Here is a 22,094-nt window from a genome sequence, read left to right as displayed (position 1 = left end):
TCCAAAAAACCACCCAACCAACAGAAAACAAGCAAAAAAGGACATACTTATTTTGAAAACGAAACCAAAAACGTCTCTTTAACTATGCAGATCAAAGACCACCACCTCTGCTGACCACCCCTGTGCTTAGCTTCTCACTTCCCACTGTACCTTTCTGCATGCCCCGTGATGAAGGCAATTTGCCTCATGGAAGGCACACATCCACTTCAGAGGACCAGAGCTTCTCTAGCAGTTTCCCCAAAGCAAACCAGGGCCACCCATCTCAGATTCCTACCACCAACACCAACCTTACGCTTGCTGTTTGCTAGTCTGCCTGCTGTGCAAAAGCTTTTCAGTTGGTATCAACAGGTTGGAAGGTGGGGGGTGCAGGAAAGGGAGAGGAAAAAGGAAGACACATGAAAGAGAACAGTATCCTCAATTCTCTACACATGCTTGAGCATTAAGATGAGCTTTTGAAACACAAGTAATTTTTTTAATTGGACTTTGGTTTGGACCTATAATACTTAGAAGAAATTCCAACAACGGTTCTCCATCTGAATTCAATCCCACCCAGCTACTGATAAGAAACCTCTTCCCACCATCTTCCAAATCTCCACCTCCTTGCTTTGCTCACTCCAACCAAATGCATTCAATCATCACATGGATTTAAACAGTAGAAATTTTCATAATGGAAACACTGGTGGAACTTCAAGAAAAGCAGCACAAATAGCACCTCAGCCGTTACCAGAGCTTTGCTGTCAAACTGTGAACACAACAGCCTACCAGTTTCCGATTACTCCTGGGAAACATTCCTTAATCTGTCATTATAGCCTGAGTAATGCTACCTTCCACAGGAGCTTTAGAGGCTATTAACTTCCACGTCACTGGCTCTTCCATGACACCTTAATCATGTGAGAGGAACACAGGTATGTGCTTTACACACAGGATGAGTAAAACAGTGATCATAATTTCAGAAATGCAACAAGACCACTCCCTCTAAAAAAAGCCCATGACTCCTCTGAGGTCTATATTTAGTGGTCAACATTTGCTAGATGTTTCTGTGACCTGCACAGTGGGGTACTCAGCTAGTGAAGCCAACATTAAATAGAAGTTCAAGACTATAAAATTCTCTACTCTCCATAAACGTAGCCATTTTTGTCCACTAAACTCTCAAGCATCATCCTACAAAACTACTGGCAGAGGGTGGCTGGATTTTTGTCCTTTTCCCCTCCTAGCTCTAAATTAAGCCAGATCCAATCTTCAGTAACAGAGTGATTCCCTTCAACAGATGTGAGGATGCTGATGGAGCAGGATAGCAGACACCCCACTCTTGTCCGCAGTGCAAACATAAAGAGGATTGCTTGGCAGTTCAGAGAAGCCTGCACTTTACACCCACTCACCAGGCAATGTGCCAGCCTAGCTCAGGGATGGAATTAAAACAAGATTTAACCAGGCAGGCAGCCTGACCTCAGGAGTGTGATCTCCCAGACACAGAGTGCCTCCTTAGTCATTCCAAGTGTCACAGTGGAGCCCTGTCTCCCAGGATGGGGCACCCAAACAGCAGTGCCCGAGGAACAGAAGATCCTGCATTAGGTGGCATGAGAGGTGGCGAGGCAAGGAGGTGACACTGCAGCAACACTGATTCACCCGACATCGCACTCCTCAGCGGAGCGCTGCAGCAGAAGCGAGCGGTGCTGGAGGGCACACCAAAGGACACTGCCTACGCGGGGCTCCGCAGGTCCCGGGGGGCAGCAGGAGGCACGTACACAAGATGCGGACGAGCAGCTAAAGGCTCCGTGTTGGAAAAGGGTGATGGTGCAGACAACACAACAAAACATCACAGCCCAACAGCCACGGTCCTATTGATCACAAGGATTTTCTATACAGCAACAACAGAACAGCCTGTTATTACTTGGTTCTCAAGACCAGGGTGACTGATCATTAAACTGAGAAGTGTTTGTTCTGCCACCCATGCCCTAATCCATGTGCACAAGAAAAACTGCACTGCAAGGACTCCATGTTCCTTGTCTCCAGTAGCTCCAGGTGATACAGTCATCCCAGCAGAAATATTTTAGGTGAGTCGGTACTGCACGAGTCAGTTAAGCATTACCCTCAGCTCATCCCGAGCTGGTGAGTACAATAAGCCAAGTTGACACAAAATTATGGAAAGCAGACCCTCAGGTAACCTATGCCAAACCTGAAACTTAGCAGCACAGTGCTCTGCGTGATGTTACCAGCTATGTTTCTACAGCCAGTCCATCCCACCCATTCAAAAATTAGAAAAAAAACAACAAAAAACACCCAATACCCACACAAGTACAGTCATAGCTAGGCTGCTTTAAGAAGCAAACTCAGATCAAGAACACAACTAGGGAAAATGTGCCAGTAAAATAATCCTTTCATGCAGGAAAATGCTTTCTAATATCCAAAGCATGATTTATGTCCAGGAATAGCAGATTTTCTGCCCTAGCACCAACACAGTCCCATGCAAGATCTTCAGTTGACACGTATTCAATCAACCTTCCTGGGGCAGCTGGCACAGCACAGGGAAGAAAACACACCCAGGGCATCCCATTGCCCCAAAGATCTTAGTTACATGTAAGAATCTACTTCTTACTAGTCTGGAAGGAGCTGTCTAGGACACAGTGCTCCCACGATCCGTTAAGTTCAAGAGTTACCTTCCTACCATTGAATGCCCTTAGCTAATCAAGTGATTTCTAATCACAGACTCAGATTCAGTGTCCTGGGTCACAAAAGAAACCAAACCAAGTCCCACACACCAGACCACACGCCGCTAAGCTTTCAGCGTCAACATGTGTGAAGAGTTGAGCTGATCCTCAGAGTTTTGGAAATCTGTTTTCCAAGAAACCTCATTTCCAGGCCAAGTCCTCATCCGGTGGAAACCATCGTTTGTATCCTTGTTGTCACTAGTTTCCACCTTAAGGAACAAGAGCTCATTTGGCTGTCTTCAGAGTAAAAAGACTTCTGGTATCCAGATGTCCCTCTAGACTGCTGTACTCCCACCGGCTGCTGCAGTCTGGAGACCCAACTCCAGCCCCTCTGCAAGCCAGCTGAGGAGTCAGGGATTGTTCAGTAGCAATTAATGCATTCCACATATGGTGGAATACAGTTTTTACTTTACATCAAACATCTCCTGTGCCTAGGAAAGAGCTACACCACAACTCCATACAGACACTAAATAGGTAGTACTTTTAGAAATGCAGTACAACATGATTTATCCTCTTTTTGAGCAGGGGTTTCTGCATTAGGCTCCTGGACTATTCACAGCACCTCTCATTAATAAGTGAGCACATAATAATGGGAATATGCATATTTCATTTTGTGAGCCATTCTCATGTAATGATGCTGCTCTTAGAACTCCAGTGAGGGGATCTATAAAAGTCCAGACACTGCACTTTTATGCATTAAACATTCACTGCTATCATTTATTCCTAGGAAGCTTCTTATTTTGTTGTTATTTAGGAATCAGTATCACAAAGACCTATGAAATGAGAAGGAACACAGCAATTTTCCTGGATTTGAAGGATAAAATAAGTGTGCCTGGGTGAGAGCTACTGTCCGTATTAAGTATCAGCACTGCAATTGTCTGTCTGGGGCAAATCTGGTATTACATCCAAAATCTTGAGTTCTATAAGGCCTGGTTAGCATTAGCTTCTAACCAGGAAAATGCAAACGAAAGCATCATTAGGTGTAATCACTTGCTTACAGCCACTGTGGCTTTGGAAACCATTTCCTTATGTGTAAGGAACACATGAGTAAAAGTTAAAGTTACTCTTGACAGGAGGTGCAGAGGAAGGGACGACACAAAACACAACGACAGACAAAGCTACAGGGCAACATTAAGATTCACAGGAAATATTTTTTCATTTTTGCTCTATGATGTTGTAATGCAAGAATAAACCTCTTCAGTTTTAGAAAGCCTAGAAGTAAGGGCTCAATTAACTGCAACTATGACATTTTCGAGGGTAAATATATATGCAGCCATGAATGAAGCAACCAATCTTGTATCAGAGGAACAAGGTGAGCAAAAAGTAGTCTTTTCCAGAACGTAAGGAAAGGTGGGCAGCAGCCAGCCTTCCACAGAGCTGCACTTTTACCTTTGCAGATAATTTACTCTCATACAACTCCTAAGCAGACAGAGCAAGGCCAAACACTCAGACACATTACACACACAACCTATGCAGGTGGACCACATCAGACTGTCTGATGATCGATCACCTTACACCACAGGAGACTCCACACCCTAGCAGCGCTATATAACATCCAATGCCACCTAAGTCATCTCATTTTGTCCAAGAAATCAAATTACCCAGGTCATGCAAGGACTCTCTGACAAAGCTGGTAACTAAACATACACCTGGGCATGCCTTGAGCCCAGGACCATTCTCAAGTTCCTGTTTTGTGGTATCTTACACAGCTTCTTGCTAATACCTCATCAGCCTACACTGCTACACACAGAATTTAACTAAAGCTCATTTACCCTCACATAAGAAGAAAAATGCATTGCTGCAGTTGTAACAGTGATGAAATCGCTCCTTTTGCAGGAAATGGCTTTGAGCTGCTTCCTACACGGCAGTTATTTGAAGCAGGGCAAGGAACAGAAGATGAACACAGGTTTTGAAAGGTCTGCAGCAAGCAAATCCAGCAGCATAATGCTTCATAGAAATGCAAACTACTAAGGAAGTGCAGGAGCAGCCACTCACTCCCTCAACTGAAAAGTTCAGTAAACTTAGAAGGTACAGAGGAGAATGAAAAAATACGAGATCTAATGTCCGAAGCAGCCTGTGCCCTGAGGAAACTTCCTCAGCCCTCAGAGCTATTCTCTCTGCAGCACGCACTGGGCCAAAGGTGGGCACTGCTTTGCAAGGCCAGCTCTAAGGGGTGGTTCAGGAGCGACACACAGCCGGCCTCTTTCTCAAAAGACATCTCCAAGAAGCAAACCTATTCCCAGCAGCCTCGTCTCTGTCCCAGGGCAGCCTGAAATCCCCCACGTCCACCTCTCGCCAAAACAACGCCAGGCATCAAGCACTTTGTAGGGACCTGGGCCCCTGCAGCACCTCGCCATGACGCCCTGCTCGGGCAGAGGGGGACACGGCGGGTGACCCACCCCGGGGGGCCGCGGGGCCGGGGTGATGCGGGCAGACTACAGCACCCAGAAGGCATTGCAGACAGGCTGTACCGACCGGCTGGGACTCGTGTTTGGGGTGACGTGCAGGCCACCGGAGCCAATCCACGGGAGAAGGAGGAATGTCAACAAACACGGCGGCCTGCGGGACACGTGATACCGGGGACAGGGCAGGCAGCTCCAGATAAGCCACCCCAGGGCCACCCGGGGGTCCGACGGAGCCCGCGGTCAACGCAGCCGGCACTCGCAAATATCAGATCTTAGGGTGGCACAGGCTGCGCTGACGCACCGCACGCCAGCCCCTCCACCCAGGAGCAGAAGGGTTCCATTTTAGGCTTTTAGATCCTGCGGTGTTTTTTTAAAAAGCGCCATGAATGTCAAAGAAAACTTCCCCCGTGACCCAGCAGGATTTTTTAGCTAAAAATTCAAGGGGGAAAAAAAAAAAAGTCACTGGATAACTTGGGTTGCAGAGTGGATCGGTTTTAGCTCCTTAGATTAGATCTTCAGAGCTGACTCTGAAGGAAAAAGCAACTGCGGGAAACCACAATAATCTAAAAATGTCTGCTGCAGTTTTTAACACTTAGTGATTGCCACAAGGACAACAGAAAAATGCAAATGAAAATCCTCTGGAACTGAAGACAATCATATGCTACAAAGTCATGCTCACACTATTTTTACATTGCCTACGAAAAAGAAATTTTCTTAAGGAGTGTATCCAGACCAGAGAAAGAAAATAAAAGGTAGGCATGCCAAGAATAACTGCTGTAATTTTATTTCTAACATTTTGAGAACTTGTGAGCTTCCAACACAGACACATTCACCACACACTGCATTTCACTGCATAACATCCTGGGAGCAGGAGCTCCCACCTCAACTCCCAACTGTGTCAGAGTTCTGCGGTCCAGACAACAATTAATACACAACCTGCTCAACTGTGTTTATCTTCCCTAACTTATCAGGGAATCTTTTTTATCCCAGAATATACATTTGATTACAAAACATCTGTTAAAAACTGAAATTCCACAACTCCATTCAACCTCTCTCAAATCCAGAATGCTTTGCCATAATTGATTGTATTTACCTGGAAGTCATACAAGGCAACGATGTTTTCATGTTTCAATTCCTAGAAAAAGTAAAACAAAGACCATAAGCCAGGAGCAAGAAAGGGCATATAAACAAACACTGAAGAAAACAAGTCAATCTACCTTTACCTTAAGTATTTTTATTTCCTTGCCCAGCAGAGTTTGAGATTTTGCAAGGTTTTTCTTGTTGATGCATTTCACAGCTACTTCCAGCTCAGGTTTCTGAAAGAGTGCATATGTAATTCAAAGATAAATGTAAATTCCACCATTAATTTACATTAGGACAAGCAGCCTCTTAACAGATTATAAATTCTACTGAAAGAAGTGTCTTGCAGCACCAGTAAAGGCCTCTCACTGTATCCTAATGCCTTTCCCTCACTTGTTCAGACTTGCCCTTTCCCGAATTATGCTTGTCAGCCCAAGGAGAAAACCCCAAGGTTCGGGTTTTTGTTACTGCTTTGTACAATGATTATCCTCTTATTTAATCGCTAGAAATAAACGCACTGTGGGAGCCATGGCTTATCCCAAGCCCTAATGATGGAAAATCCACTGCCGGATTGGTTTCCTTTTATTTACCAGTAAGTGATTTCCCCTCCTCTTGGAAAAATTAAGTGGAGAAGGACAAAACTTCACAGACACAAAAAAAACCCAAACCCAAAGCAAGAGCCTTCTACACACTTCATAGTGTGTAGGGATTTATTTTTTGCTCGTTTTCAAGGTAAGGGCCACTTTTGGCGAGCAGAACATCTCCGGGGACCCCTCCGCAGCAGGCTGCCGGCCTCCAGCCCCACTCTGCCCACCCCAAGGTGAAGCCACCTGCCCGGGTCCTGCCGGGACACACGCCTGCCTCCCAAAGAAACTCTAAAGATAAAAATAATAAACATATATAATAATATATATAATAATAAATATATATCCACCACCACCAGAGCTTCCCCAGAGCCCGGGGCTGATGCCCAGGCTAAGAATAGCCACCGCAGCCCAGCGGGGACGGGGTGACCGGGACGCGGTGCCGAGCTCGGCCCAAAGCAATCAATAAATAAAAAGCAGGAAAAAAGAAAAAGAAGAGATTATTCACCTCTTTGTGCCTGCCTTTGAAGACGACGGCGAAGGCTCCGTGCCCGATCAGGTCCTTCCTGCTGAACTCAAACTTTCCCACCGTCTCCATGGCGCTGCGCCGGGGGGTCCCCGGAGCCGGCGGGGAGACTGCGGCCGGGACGGCTTCAGAGCTGCAAAGGGACGAGGAGGAGGAGGAGGATGGCGGTGATGAAGGAGCTGCCTTTAAAGAAAATTAAACCTCTCCCAATCCAAACGCAACGGAGCACCCCCTCCCCACCGCGCCCCCCCCCGAGAGCAGCCAGGAGCCGGAGACCCGCTGGCGGGGGGAGCCTCTCTCCTGCCAGCCCCCCGGCAGCTCAGCGCTGGGCTCCTCTCCCCCACCTCGCCCTCGTCCATGGGCTGCCTCTTCCTGCAGAACGGCCGGGAGCTGGTCATTGTTAGAGGCCGGCGAGAAGTTGGCTCCTCAGCAGCGGGCCTTCCCCATCTCTTCCTCAGGACAGGCCGGCGCGGCTCCTCCGGCCGCCGCTTCAGGCGGGGCTCCCCATGCCGAGCCCTGGCCCTCCCCGCCTCGCAGGCGCGGCTTGGCGGAGAGTCCACCTTAAGCGCGATCCACCTTAACGCCCAGTCCACCTTACGGGGAGCGGTCCACCTTAAGCGCGAGTCCACCTTAAGGGCCGCCGGCGCCCCTCGACCGTTCGCGCACCGCGGGGCCGGGGTCACCCCGAGGGTCCGGCCGCACGCCCGGGCTTCGCCGCCCGGTCGGGCCCAGACAAAGCTCTGCGGAGGGGAGCGGAGCGCCGGCCGCGGCGCAAGCGCGGTGCGCGGCGGCGGCGGAGGAGGAGGCGGGCGCGGAGGCAGCGGCGGCAGCCACCTGAGGCGGAGGGGCCGAGCCCGACGCATTTAAAGGCGCCGCCCGCGGCCGGGCCTGAGTCAGCGCCGCGGCACCGTCCCGCGCGCGCCTCCGCGCCTGGCGACCACCCCCCCACACTCCCGAGCCTGTGGGAAACGTCCCCAGCAGCCGAACAAATGGGTCCGTTCGGGTGAAGTTTTAAAATTCACCACCGGAGCCGTGACGGGGCCCAGGCGGGGCCGAGGGGCACAGGTGGGCCGCGGTCCCACCGCCCGCAAGGCTCCCTGCGGCCCGGGATGGCCCCGCTCCTCCGCACGCTCCCGCGCTGCGGGCCCGCGGCTGCTCCAGCCCTTGCGCCAGCCCCGCTGTCCCTGAGGGCAGCAAACCAGGCCTCCAGCTCGCCCTGAGGACTGATGGAGGGCACCGCCATCGAGCTCTCCTCAGAGGAACCTTTCTAGAGGCGCTCAGTGTGCCATCACGGCTGCAGTGAGAAACCTCTCCCAGCCCGAGCCTGCTACTCGGTTTGGCCATCATCAATCTCGCAGCTCAGTAGCCCACAAGCTTTGCCCTGTGGCTGTGGGCCCGCAGGTCGTTCCCTCCATCGCAGGAACCTCTCACAAGTTTGACCCGTCCCTGCTCCAGGCTGCCCAGAACCTCTCCCGCCAGCCCTGGCGGTATCTAGACCACTGTGTGCTCGCTCCAGTTTGCCTGCATCCTTATCCAAAATGTCCAAAGCAGAACATCACATTCCAGCTGCAGAGAAAACAAGACGCCTCGTGGGCAGCACCCCTGCTTGCATGCTCCACTCTAAAGTTTGCTTTTTACACAATTGCGTGGTACGGACCTGTATCAGCACTGCGATACCAAACACACACTGCTCTTACAATGCCGGCGGCTCTGCAGATACCCACGCAGAGGGTGCTCAGTATTGTGACGCTGAGTGTCTGCAGTTATCACTGTTTTCAGCAAAACTTAGGAACAAGCAGCACCTCACAGCGTCAGGCCTTGTTTTCTACACAAAAGCAGTGGCTGACTGATACAATGTCTGGCCTGTCATCTGTTGCCCTTGGTTGCCAGATAACTCATGTTCAGGTATCATCCTGCGCTTAAAATTTGGTGGAAAAATGACAGCACATACCAAACATCGATATAAAAGTAGCAGTGCCTGACTGGTAGTAATTTGCATCTCAAATTCCAGAAGTTACTTAGTGCTTGTGGGAACTGTAAAAGTGATAAAGGCATTCTTAAATGGGAATTTGATAACAGCACCTGTTGAAGTAGCCTTTAAACCAAGACTAGACCACCTTTGTGATTTCAGCAGAAATGAATTTTAAAATTACTTTTTTTAGAAATACAGTATGCTTAACTGCTTGTTTTCTTTCTCACTTTTACACCTGTGCCATCCACGATGTCTACAATTTCAGGCTTTTGTCAATGATCACAAGGCGTTAATTCAAAAATTAACACAGAAACCAGTAAAAATGGCAAACTTCATCAAATCTGCAAAAAAATCAAGGTACTTGGCAAATGCCAGACACAGGAATTTATTTTACCAGTTGTTAAAAGCCGCTGTCGCTAACGCAGAAGATAACAGTTGCAAAAGGTTAAGGCAGGAAGTGAAGAAAATGTTTTGAAACTTCTTGGATGATTTCTAGACAGGCAAAATCTTGTATCCCCCTTCACTGGAAAATAGTCAGGGCACCATGGTTAGCAAGTGTACTCTTGCAAGACCTGCGGTAAAATCTCTAGTGACCACAGGTGTTTCTGCCTTTACTGTCCTAGCACAGCAAAGACACAGTCCTAGTGCTGGGTGAAGGAGGAAGTTGATATGACTGCTGTTCAGTAGAGGCCAAAATATCAGAGTGATGAATGTTCTTTGTTCTGTACTCGGTGTGCTTATTTGTTCCTTCACGTGTTGTTGGTTGTGAAAAAAATGTTTAACTTCAATGGGTTTTGATTAAACAGGGGTTCTAAGGTACCTTTCTGCATGCAGCTACATACAGAGCCAGGTGGCAAAGTCAGCCTCCCTCTCTGTTGACATTTTATTTTTATTCCAAGCAAATTGGGTTTGTTTCTAAGCAGACTCATTGGGTAGCTTTCTACTGAGTATGTGGAACTTCAAAGTAGCATAAGAATTGTGAAGGTGCTCAGAGGTGTCTATAAGGATCAGGACCAAGTTTTACTGGATGCCATACGCACACAAGGCACGACACTTTCTTTGAGCTGACAGTTTAACATTTGTAGGAGTTACATGTCTCTCAAATGTGTCTTTCAAAAATAGGCTGGTGAAAAGATTTCAAGCTTCTACAGAGATTAAAAAACTTGTCCAAAGACAACTAATAAACTGTAATGCCACCTGACAGCAAATACAGTTTTGAGGTATTTGGAGTGTACTCTGCAGACACACGGTATTAGCAAAACATTTGTTCGTTTTGAAACAAAGAGGTCTGAAAAGCTTGTTAATTAATAGTAGGATTTTTTTTTTTTCCCCCCCTGTGGTTTGTTGATTAAATGCTTATGCTCTATCAATTCTTCCCTGTTGTCCAGAATTCAGTGAGAGTATGTTTAGGCCAACATCCAACACATGCAAATTCTGTTCTCCTCCCACAGTCTCCCATTTGCTAATGATAAAAGTACTACCACCAGCACGTATTCAACTACTTCCTCAGATGGAGGCATTAATCTTTGAGGGGACAGAGTATATAGTTCAATTTACTAATGCAAAACATGAGTGGGGGAAGATCTACTGCTGTGATTTACGATGGGTGGAGAAAAATAAAAGCATACACCCAACTGTGGGAAACCTTTGAATATTTTTTTGAAATTATTTTTTTAATTTAATGCAACTTTATAATTTTTTCTAATTCACATGTGAAGGAAAGCAACAGACAACTGATATCCTGATGACTCAGATAATACTCTTTTCCAATACCGTGTTTTAATCAGTAGTCATCAGTATGGCTGTTTCTACCTGCCAGAATCCAAGAGTGCCATCCTTACCTCTGGGCTGCAGAGGTACGATAGAATTATCTCTGACACCACCTCTATGCTATGAAATTAGTTAAAGCTACAGAAGTATGAGGGAATTATGCAAGAAAAAGAACAAACAAAATAATAAATATTTAAAGACAGAATAAAGATTTCCATCTAGGGCTAAGTTGTTCTCATCATAGTCCAACCTATGGAATAAATTATCTATGTACCTAACCAGTAGCTCAAGGTGTGACTGAAACTCATGCAGGTACGACTACACTAGTTTTAAACAAACTCTTTTACCAGTAATCCAGAGCATGGAAGCTTGGAAGCTGGGTGGAGGGCTGGTGCATACTCAGCTGCTTGCTGCTGTGCGTGCCTTGCTGTAGGTACCAGAGCTTCTGTGGACACTTACGTGAGACTTCAGTCCCATCCTGATATACCCAAAGAGCAAGATGGATCCATTTGACTATGTCTCCTATGACAAGGGATATTTTACATTTTCTCCTATATAGCACAGACCTGTGCTCACACATCCCAAAGAACCCATGCCAGATGTGTGACATGTTTCTTGATGCCTTTCTAGACAGTTCTAGCTACTTACTACGAGCATCCTTTCTGGGCCAGACAGCTGTCTTTCCCCAGATCCTAACGGTTTTGCTTTTCTAGTTCAGCAGCTCCCTCCTGGTGTTCCCCACACTGCTCCAGAGAGATCAGAAGCCTCACAGCAGTCACCCATGAAGCTGAACAACCGTATCTGGAAGGCGTGAGGGAATCCTTGGCCTGATAAAATCACAAAGAATGAGTTCTTTCCCTTGCTGTATATCTCTATTTTGAAATCAAAATTCTGCTCGATGCGAAGGGAATCTCCAAGGCCCTCCTGTGTAGTCTTTTTATGACAGCAGTTGCCTCAAGACAGAGGCACTAAGGGCCAGGAAAACAAATCAGTGTTTCAGGAGGAAGGGAAATGCCAAACTATGAGGCTTAGGCACATGAGCAAGATGTGACTGAACAAGTTACAAGTAGTGCAGCTGTAGGTATATAGTCGCAGGTAATGCTGCTGCTGGGTAATTAATTTTCTCCACAGAAATGGATGCTTGAAACTTATTCTAGGTACTTCATAGCCAAAAAAGATGGACAGAGTAGCACAAGAGGAAAGATCAGGTATGGCTTAGCTTCAGAGTACATCCAGATAAAAAGCAGACACTGTATTTGTGTGGATTCAAAATCTGATTCAAATTCAGACATGTTAAGACAGCTACACATCCGCTTTCCACAAACATCCTAATAGCTGAGCATAATCACCAGTATCTGGGCAGAGTCAACGCTAACCTGAATATTGGAATTTTTGCCAGATTCATCAGGAAGAAGTGAAGGAACTGAATATGCAGGGCTTGGCTGAAAATCAGTTTGGTGGAAGAAATATGTGGAAGGTCCACAAGTATCTGTAAATGGTAAAAGTAAATATTAGCCTAACATTAGTGGAATAGGAGGCAAGCTGCAGGCTGAATTTAATGAAAACTTAAAATGATATCCTTTAGTCGTACCCATTTCAAACGTCTGTTAGTAGATTAGATTCTGGCTCAGTTACAATAAGGATAAGACCACAGATGACAGTAGAATTGCACCAAAGTGACACCAGGATAAGTGAGTTTGAACACAGCCATGTTGTGTTGCGTTCCTGGAGAGGTTGAATAAGTAGTAAATTTACAGATGTTTTCAGGGCTCCAAATTTATCAACAACTGTGTAAGGTATGTCATGAATATTTGTTCGTACCTCACCAGGGATCTGCAGAAACTGTGTTCAACTGTGCTAAAATACTTTTATCTTAGAGAGTGATCCCGCACTCACGACATGAGTCCTAGAGACACTCAATTAAGTGATGGAGTTTACAACCTGCTCCATACCTTTCACAGCCAACTGCTCCCCCCGTCGCACACACCGCTCAATTGGAAGACATTTAGGTGGCATCTAAACATAGGATAACAGCTGGAAAGACGGGATGTTTGAACTATCAGAGCATTGAGGTTATTCAAATACCAGTTGCTTGAGCAGTATGGTACCTCACATCATGCACAGGAGAGGGAGAATCGCTTTCCATGCACTTCCATAGCCCTGTCATATTACGTTCTGGATTTATTTACACTGTGGGCCTCTTTATTGATTAATACTGTTGAGAGATTTAACTAGCCACTCAATTATCTTGGCAGGCCAGGTCTGAGATGTTTTATTACCCCCATCCCCACACATATACACCACCTCACTGAACAGATTTTATGAATTATTGAAGGCAGCATTTTAATGTACTCAGCAAGGTGCTCTGGCAAGGGGCTTCCTAGGTTCCCCTTGCATTTTAATATCAGATGCATTTCAGCTACTGGCAGAGCGCTCTGGGCACTAAAGGCTGTACTCAGTGTTCAAATCTGTTAGTGCTCACATCAAGGACTGTTACCTAACCTGCCTGTCAAGCAGCTGATTATATTAAAATGAGGTTTGCCAATAAATAAGAGAGTCTGGAAATCCTCCACCCAGAGCAGTCTGTTTTCAGGATAATTGGAAGCTATTTCTTGCCAGAACACTGCTTGTCCATAAATCAGCAGGTATTGTCACAGTTCCTTACAATATCTCATCTCTGTCCTGGATGAGAACAGATCAGCCCTCAGTCTTTCTCTGCATCTGCACAAACACTTTGGTTTGTGCCATCCATGGGGCCCCTCACATCAGTCCTGGGGAATCCAAGGTTTGTTGGGAGGGGAGCTAGACCACTCCTCAGCCAGCACCCTGGTCCTCTGAGACCCCCCTCCAATGCTCACTCATGTCAACAGGACCCTCTGCAGAAGCTCCAACAGGTTCAGCACTAGCCCTTGCTTTGGTGACCTCTGTGTTAAAAATAACTGCTCACCTCATGGAGGGAGGAGGAGTGTCACATCCCTTATCTTTTACATCTATGGAGTCATACATTTAGGAGGCCAGAAGAAGGTTGCTCAGCCTTCAACCTCGGCTTCTCTCCAGATAGGGCAGGGTCAACATGGGGTGAGGAAGGGGTATGACTCATACAGGGGAAACCTCCAGGTTTAAGGACCACCTCCTCCAGGAGAGAGCTGAAAATCATAGCCAGAAAGAACCTCTCAGCTCAAGAAAGGCTTACCAGAGCAGTCCAAGTGGACAGTGAAGTCGTGTTTATCACCTCAGGTGTCTTCGACCTTCTCAAAAGCAGCCTTAAGACAAAAATCACCTATGAAAGCTAAAATATTAGAAGCCAGAAGTGACTTCCCAGAGAAGCCTATGTCTGTCCTGTTATGAATCAGAGGCCTCCTTGTTTTTCCTGCTCCAAAACCTGCCCATCTGAAAGCAGGTTTAACACCCTTTCCCTGCTAGCTTACAGCAGAGAGCTGCAGAAGTGTGCATGCTTATAGAAACAGTCACCTCTTTCTCTTCATCATGAACCTGGGAAGTCTGAGACTTGTAACAGCTTAAAAATGGGATTCTTGGGCATTTTTTTTTTTGCAGCCAGACTCTTTCTGGGGTTTGGTGCATCAGCACCACTGCCCCTGGGGAGGGAAAGCATGGCCAGAAGCACCCCACACCCGGGACCAGCTCACTTGGGATTGCTGACTGCTTCTAGCAGCTTTCAGCTTTGCCTTGGGAAAGGACTATTGATGAAACTTTCCTCTTTATGACTAACTGGCTTGGAGGTGTCTCTGTTTTCAAGTAAACCAGTAGCATGTACAATTTCAAGCAGGCATTGATCCAGCCAGGGCTTACTCATCCCACATAAAGCCAGGGCAGAAGTGATAGTTTCCTTTATTTACAGACATATGTAAATAACAGCTGTAAGAGTGAGGAATGTCCACAGGAGATAGGATGAGACCTAATGAGCTTCAGCAACAATGAAGGAGATCTCTCCCCCGCTGATGTGTTCAGGAGGGGAATGGGCTGCCCAGGCAGCAGAGCACTGTCACTGTTGCAGCCTTTCTGGGACAGGTTGGGCAAACATCTGTCAGGAATGACACAGGCAAGGTCAAACCATGGCCTTGATGAGCAAGCTATGTCATACCCAGCTCTCTCCCCCTGTTTGTGGTTTGTTTTCAGTGTTCTGGTTTTGGACAGAGGCTAAGAGCTTCTTCCCCTAAAAGCCCAAGGTAAGCAGTTACTCCTAACTCAGGCCTTGGAAGTTATCATCCTAGTCCCACTCCTACAGATACAAGGCAAGATCACTGTGGGAAAAAGCTCCAGCTCTTCGTCTGGACCTGTTATCAGCCAGCTTTTTCAACTGACAAGGACAGGCTGCCTCACAGAAATATAAAATTCAGCACAGATGCACCCTGCAGTGAATCTGGACTCTGCTGTTTGCAGCAGCGAGCAGCTGGGATCTGTACCCATGTTGCAACACTCCAAAGCAATGATCCCTTGTCCTTGCCCATTTCTAGGAAGCCAGAGGGACAATTCTCCAGCACAGAAGTCTGAAGCAATAAGTGACATGGAAGAAAGGTTTTCAGTGGAGCATCAGAAGAGTTTCTTTAGTGTTTAGTGTTTTCAAACTATTTTTTTTTTTAAATTAAACCACTGATCTGCTAATATGTCAGACCTGCCCATATCTGTACTCCAGCACTTGTTGCCCCACAGCAAAGAAGCAAGGAGATAATGAAATAAGAGTTATTTTTAATTGGCTAGGGTTTTTTTGTTTGGTGGTTTTTTGTTTTTTTATTTATTTCCATCATGGAGCTCTCTGCTCCATGAATTCACATAACAATTGCCCAGAAATGCAGTTTAGGTGAAGCACGTGACTGGGACTGAAGACCTCTAGCTGCTGATTTCCTGCCTGACAAATCAGAGATGCATTTCTGAGAGGTATTTAGGTACTTAACTCCCCTAGGTTGCTGTCCCTTCCTTTCCCTCATCTGTGTAAATGGCAAGGTCTTTGAAGACCTAATTTCTCATAATTATTTCTGCGCTACTTTGATTTTGGTAGCAAGTGCAGTGCAGTAATAGTTACATCCAATTAAAGATCAGAAATGTACACATCTCAGCATTTGCCCTTTGTCAGATGCAACGGGCTACAATCACTAATAAAAGCAAACACCTGAATGAACGCAAGAGGAAAAAGGCTAACCCTGATTTAGGGATTCTCTGTCCATAGCTAATGCTCTCCCCAAGGCTAGGTACAAGCTGTGAGGGTTGTTCTGCTAATAAGCCAGGCTACCTCTAATGTTTCCCAGTAGAGGATTTTGTTTTTATTGACACTATAAAATGTTGCAGGATGCATTCGCAATGTATATCACTGGAAAGACACACGACCTGGCAGTACCAGACAGCAAGATCATCCAGAGCTATGAGGGCTATGGAGCTTTCCCGTGACTCATGAAATTGTAGTCAAATATTCCATGACTCATGGATTAACCTAACAAAACCCAGAGGGAAGAAAAGCTATTGTGTTGTTGGTTGACAAGAGCCTTTTAAAATTAACATGGCATAATAAGCAGGATACCAACATCCCCTTTCTGACTCTTGAAAAACTTGTAAGGGAGAGTTTTATCCACTCACTTATTACCAAGGGACCTCAGCTGAGGTTATGTAATTAGGATGGGACACTTTTTGCAGCTTCGAGGCTTGAATAGCATTATTAATATAATCCAGTTACAGAAGGCATGGCCACATGCAACGAGCTGTTAATACTAGCTTATATTTAAATGCAGTTCCCTTCCACTCTAGCGCAAATAAACAAAATCTATCAAATACACACAAAACAGAATGTTTTGTAAATATACGAAAATAAACGAACCACAAGGCAAACAGTAAACAAGGTTAACTGTCTCCCCTTCTGCCAAAATGCTATACGCTTGCTTAACACTGTAACAAGAGTAGTCTGACCCCACCGACAGGGCATGGAAGGGGAGCCGGAATATACATTTTCAGAGTCCTGGATGCATTCATGCTCCCTGCTTTGCAATTAATTTCCTGGGAAGCTCTGGGCACCTCTGCAACTACAACAAGATAATCATGCTGGTAAATTAAATAGTAGACACAAGCCTCTCTAACCCCACTATACCTCTGTTCACTCTGTAAAATAAGGCAGGTGGAATTGCAGAGTAGAGAGGATGAAATACGTTAAATATTGTGGGGCCAGTGATCAGTTGCAGTTACAGAGGCCATAGAAAGGCCTGGGATGCTGCTGGTCGAACAGCTAAATTCCAGAGAAACATGAAGGGATTGGCAGTGGAAAGCTTGTCCACTCTGGGATTTACAGGGGATAGAAAGTGACCCATTATTTTTAATTTGGAATTCAGTCATGACCTGACCCTTACCCATGTCTGGGATCCTAATGACCTATTTGAATTCTCTTCTGTAGAGATAATACTACAGACCTAAATCGAGGAAGCAGTGCAATACACTTTGCATTTAAAATATCACTGTCAGTTTGGTTTAAGTAACATTCCAGCAATACTGGTTATAAATTAGAGATTTTCTCCTTCAGAAGCTATATATGATGGATAAAGAGAAAAAAAATAGGCAGAAGAATAGAGTTTAAATGGCATCTAGGGGAAAGAGAGGAAAACTGGAACTATTTAAGAGAACTTGTTTACTTTTTGATGACATTATCCTGTAGTTTATAAGGCTAAGATTTACATAACTTGGCATAACTTCCTTCAGATTTCAGGGTTTACACCAAGAATCAGATTTTTACTGTCAACAGTCTTAATCTTTTAAACTAATATAGTATCTTTCATGAAAAACTTCAGTTGCTTCATAGTCCTCAGGTTGTATGTTTTAAGACTATACTCAACCATTCTCAATTTAATGTTGCACTTGTATAGGAGCCTGGAGCCTCAGCCAGATGAAACAATTCTAATTATAATGACTTGCACGAGCAGAGGAGCTGGCTAATGCCAGCCAACATACTTAGGAAGATAATCAACTTGACAGACATATGTGTAACCACTGTGGCATCAGTTTAATGTGTCACAGGACACCAAATTAAGGCCGTAATAAAAAAAAACCTGCTGATACCTGTATGGGTACAGACTGTTGCATAAGGCACAGAAGAGCTGTCCCTGTGACTCTGACACAGAAAAAGCCATTGTACATGAGTAGGAAGAATAGCCATAGCAAGATGCACACTCATTTTCTCTCATGCATGCATATTAATTCTGATCATGGCACGTGAGAGCTGGGAGGATTAGGTCCTTGTAGATGGGAGATCTGGTTTTTCTTACACTGACCTCCAGAGGAAGGGTCCCCCATATCTAAATAGGATACCCCAACAGCATTTAAAGAATATTTTAAAAGAGAAAATATACCAGAAACAATCAAAACACAAACATTATCAGGCACTGCAAGTCAGCACTGCCACTGAGGATGAAAACTGCCACCCACAGACCTACCCACGTCAAACTAACCTGCCTAATTTGATCAGAGAAATTCTTAGTGGTTGGCTTCAGTTAGAAAGACCATGCACAAATAGGCCCTGGAGCAAATTATACCATTTTAACAACATAAGTATACTCTTATCTGAATCATAGAGGATCTGTTGTTGCACAATGAATCAAGTGTTGTCCTTATAACCATTTAGTCAGTACCGTCATGATACAGAGGAGGCACACACAGGATTTCTGCACATGGGAAATGTCCTACCTGTCCCTGACTGTCAGCACAGCATCAGCCACGTAAAGGCATCACTATGCATCACAGCAGCAGCAAGTTATCTGGCATCCCTGCTGATAGGTCCCAAACAGCACACCGTATTCTGGATTTAGGCTAGCCAGTCATTGCTTTTCTTCAGCAAAGCTCTTGCCAACTCTTTAGCTTTTAAGAACAGACTTGCCAACCTGAGGTTATTTCAATACAAATGCCTCCTCACTGGAGCCCAGAGGCTGCAACTGGGAATGGAGAACCACTGGGATGCTAGACTGCAAGGCTGCCAGGATACCTGCCTGATGCCTTCTAGCAGGTGAAAAAGAGGTGAACAATTTCAGGAGAGCATAAGTAATGAAGGTGTTCTAGGTTCACAGTGTGGGATGGCTAAAGACAGCATTACACCTATTCTGTATCTACACAAAATGACTGGTTTATGCATTGCTCACTTACATAACATTTTTTTTTTCCTTTCTCCTGTTGTCCAAGACACCAAGGCCTCTTCGCTTTTTACCCACTAACTTCATTAACATGTAATAGCTCTTATCACTCAGCTCACTATAACAGGTTTACTGTGTACATGTGTTTTCCAGGAAGTTTCCAATGGTACTCCTTGTACTGATTGCAAGAACTGTTATCAATCAACTGTTTTTAAATAGAGAATGATGCATACATAGCCTCTGCAAAGGGTTTGTTTTAAACCTGTATTTTATCTATCTTGAAAAATGTTTGGCAAAGTTATTTCCTTGTGCCCTTGTCTCTGACCCTTACCCACTGCCAGTGCTAAAGGCAGTAGATTTAGCCCTCAGCTACCCACTCTTCAGTCAGTGAAGGTTAGGGTCATTATAATGCTAATAAATTGAATTAAAGCATTTCTAGTGTGGACAATATAGTCTCTACGCACCTTCTGTTCTCTGCCTGGAATATCTACATTTTAATACATACTTTTATTACAGCCCTGATAGGCCTGACTGTCAAGTGTCAGGCTGAGCCTAGAAGCAAAACAGGACAGAGCACTTAGAGAAGCAGGCTACTGGGAGATTCCTCAGCTCTTACATGATCTCAGAAGTGACCTAAGTAAGGAGGAGGGAGCTTAAAGAGTCTGCCAAAATGGATCCTTTTTGGAAATACAGACAGCAGCTGAAGCAAACTCAAACAGTGCTCCTTGTCTCTGTTGTGTATAATGAATAGGACAGAAAAAGGAAGCCAGTAAAAGCTTCATCTCTGATGCTATTTTTTTTCCTGAAGCTCTTGAGATTTGATAGTTTTTCAGTTACCTGAAGTACAGATGATTTGACTTTGTGTTATAATATTAGGGGAGTACTACCTGCTGTGTAAAATGGAACACTAGAGATCTCTTCCAAAGTACAGCACAAAGAGAAGGTAATTATAGATGGTATTTAAACCTGAGGAGTCAGTCCTTTATGTTTCAGGGCTAATGAATTCCTGATAAGAAATTTCTGAGCCAGAAAACTCATGGTGGGACTAATGGAAAATACCAAATTAACTTGAGAAGGCAATCAGCATTTGTCAAGCACAGGTAGTTATCCAGTCCAGACTGATGCTAGGAAAGGCTGGCAGCAATGAGACTTTCCGGGCGTAATGGAAGGTCCAAAGTAATACAGAGAAAGAGACCAAGGGGGGTGAGGGGGGAGGGAAGAAAGAAGGTAGAATTCACAAAGAAGAGCACATGGAGATCTCCAGGCGTGGGCTACTGAGAAATGCCATCTGGTTAGTCATCAAGCCTTGCCACAGATTATATAATTTTTTGCAAGAATTGGCAAAAACTTCCTTGCGTATCCTACCAGAAAAACCCCAGAGACATTCCCAGTTCACTTTACAGCCAAAGTGCCATCAGCACATCATGCCTGTCCCTCTGAACTGAGCCAGGTGAAGTGCCCCAGGGCAGAAAACATCCACTGTCCCTTCCTCTGTCATGGAGCCTTGCTCTTGAACTAACACCACAAGCTGCAGAGCCAAGCAGACCCCACAAGACAGAGCAGTGTGGGCTTCCTTGGGATATTTTTTTTTTGAACTGCAGGTGTTCAGCGCATGAGTATCTTGCACAACATCTATTTTAGTATGACAGAAAAAGAAAAATCTCACTCATTGCCCCGATGGCTAACTTGTCCGTCTGTGTTAAGACAGAATTTAACCTACATAACGTTTCTGTATTGCAGTAGCCGGAGCACTGGATGATTGCACTCCCTGCAACTCTTTGCTACTGATCTGGCTGGCACGTTGGCATGCAAGATCCCATAAGGCTGGATTATGCCTTTCCTTTCTTTATCACACGAGTTTTGAATGAGCCCAGTGACACCAAACCAACATGTTTTCTGAGCTAGCTCATACCTGGGGCTGTTTCACCATTCTGTTCCTGGGTTTACCAACTGCTGAAGCACAGCAGCTTCCCAGATACCGAGAAGTAAAGATCTGAAGTTCATTAATTACTTTGTTAGCAAACATCTTTGGCTCCTTGATTATCTCAGCCAAATGGAAATACAAGTTCCCGTCCCAGAGAAACTCAGGCCTCCATGTGGCTTTGAGCTTGGGACTTTCCAAAGAAAGGCAGCTCTGAAGTATTTGCGTGCAGACTGATAGATTCCATCCCAGGCACTAGGACAGAAATCAGTAACAGAGCTCCAGAGTTCATGGTGAGAACGCTGTTCTGTGTGAAACTGCACATAAAGACCAGACACTTCTCATTTGACACAGGGAAAATCTGATTTTTTTTTTTAAAGGCCATATTTCAATCACCCTCAGTCATTTACCCCCCAAGTTAAAACCCAACTGTTAATTGTAGGCGTTTCATCTTGGTGAGGTTGTGGAGCTGGAGCCAGTACAGTGGAAATCCTGCACTCAGCACCAAAGGACTCTGCTGAAGCCTGTCATTTATCACCTGAATGGAAAGAGTAACAACCCAACACAAATATTTGAACTTCCCTTTGTTCTTGGCAGGGCTCTTGCAGCATACACGCTAGCAGATTGCATTTGTTTTTGCTAGGATGAGAAAAGCAATAGAGACAGAGCTGGGTATGAGCCGAATCCAGCATACAGGAGAGGCAGATGCTGTTCCCATGTGTGCAGGGCTGGAGTACCAGGAAAGGTAGGTTTATCAAGGCAGGGCAAGTTGATTCCTGGAGACTTATCAGGGTATAGATCAAGGATGGTTGTTGATCATGAAGAACAGCACAGGACAAACTCCATCGGGTAAATCCTCCTCCTGGTGGGTATGAGGAAACTGAACCAATGACCGAAAGACTCCAGATCTGAGAAAGAATTCAGGTGGTCCAAAGCTGGACCTTCCACAAAACTTCTTCAGCCTGGTCACATACCACTTGACCAGAGCAAAGCACTAACCAGACAAACAGC

General features: G+C 45.4%; 1 protein-coding gene and 1 long non-coding RNA gene across 7 annotated transcripts in view; one reads left to right on the top strand and one right to left on the bottom strand.

Moving 5' to 3' along the window:
- The window catches only part of ULK1 (unc-51 like autophagy activating kinase 1), an 84,563-nt gene extending 76,510 nt beyond the window's left edge, over positions 1-8,053 (bottom strand). For 4 of the 6 annotated variants that reach the window (XM_074844505.1, XM_074844506.1, XM_074844507.1 and 1 more), the window contains exons 1-4: positions 7,648-8,053; positions 7,286-7,486; positions 6,337-6,429; positions 6,207-6,248 (exon numbers count right to left, since the gene is read on the bottom strand). In XM_074844505.1, coding sequence (XP_074700606.1) covers positions 6,207-6,248; positions 6,337-6,429; positions 7,286-7,486; positions 7,648-7,701 — 390 coding nt within the window. In that variant the 5' untranslated portion in view covers positions 7,702-8,053. Of the gene's footprint in view, positions 1-4,941; positions 5,092-6,206; positions 6,249-6,336; positions 6,430-7,285; positions 7,487-7,647 lie in introns of those variants that run through there. The other 2 variants (XM_074844509.1, XM_074844512.1) reach the window with 2 other exon arrangements.
- Positions 5,621-6,994, top strand: LOC141931855 (uncharacterized). Its single transcript, XR_012625676.1, has 3 exons — positions 5,621-5,865; positions 6,700-6,785; positions 6,926-6,994. It is a non-coding gene; the product is annotated as an uncharacterized LOC141931855 (long non-coding RNA).
- Positions 8,054-22,094: the final 14,041 nt, after the last annotated feature.

The sequence above is a fragment of the Strix aluco genome, chromosome 18, assembly GCF_031877795.1.
Source record: "Strix aluco isolate bStrAlu1 chromosome 18, bStrAlu1.hap1, whole genome shotgun sequence".
In the NCBI taxonomy this organism is placed as follows: Eukaryota; Metazoa; Chordata; class Aves; order Strigiformes; family Strigidae; genus Strix; species Strix aluco.
The sequence above is the reverse complement of the archived record's forward strand: the minus strand, read 5'-3'. Positions and strand labels throughout refer to the sequence as shown.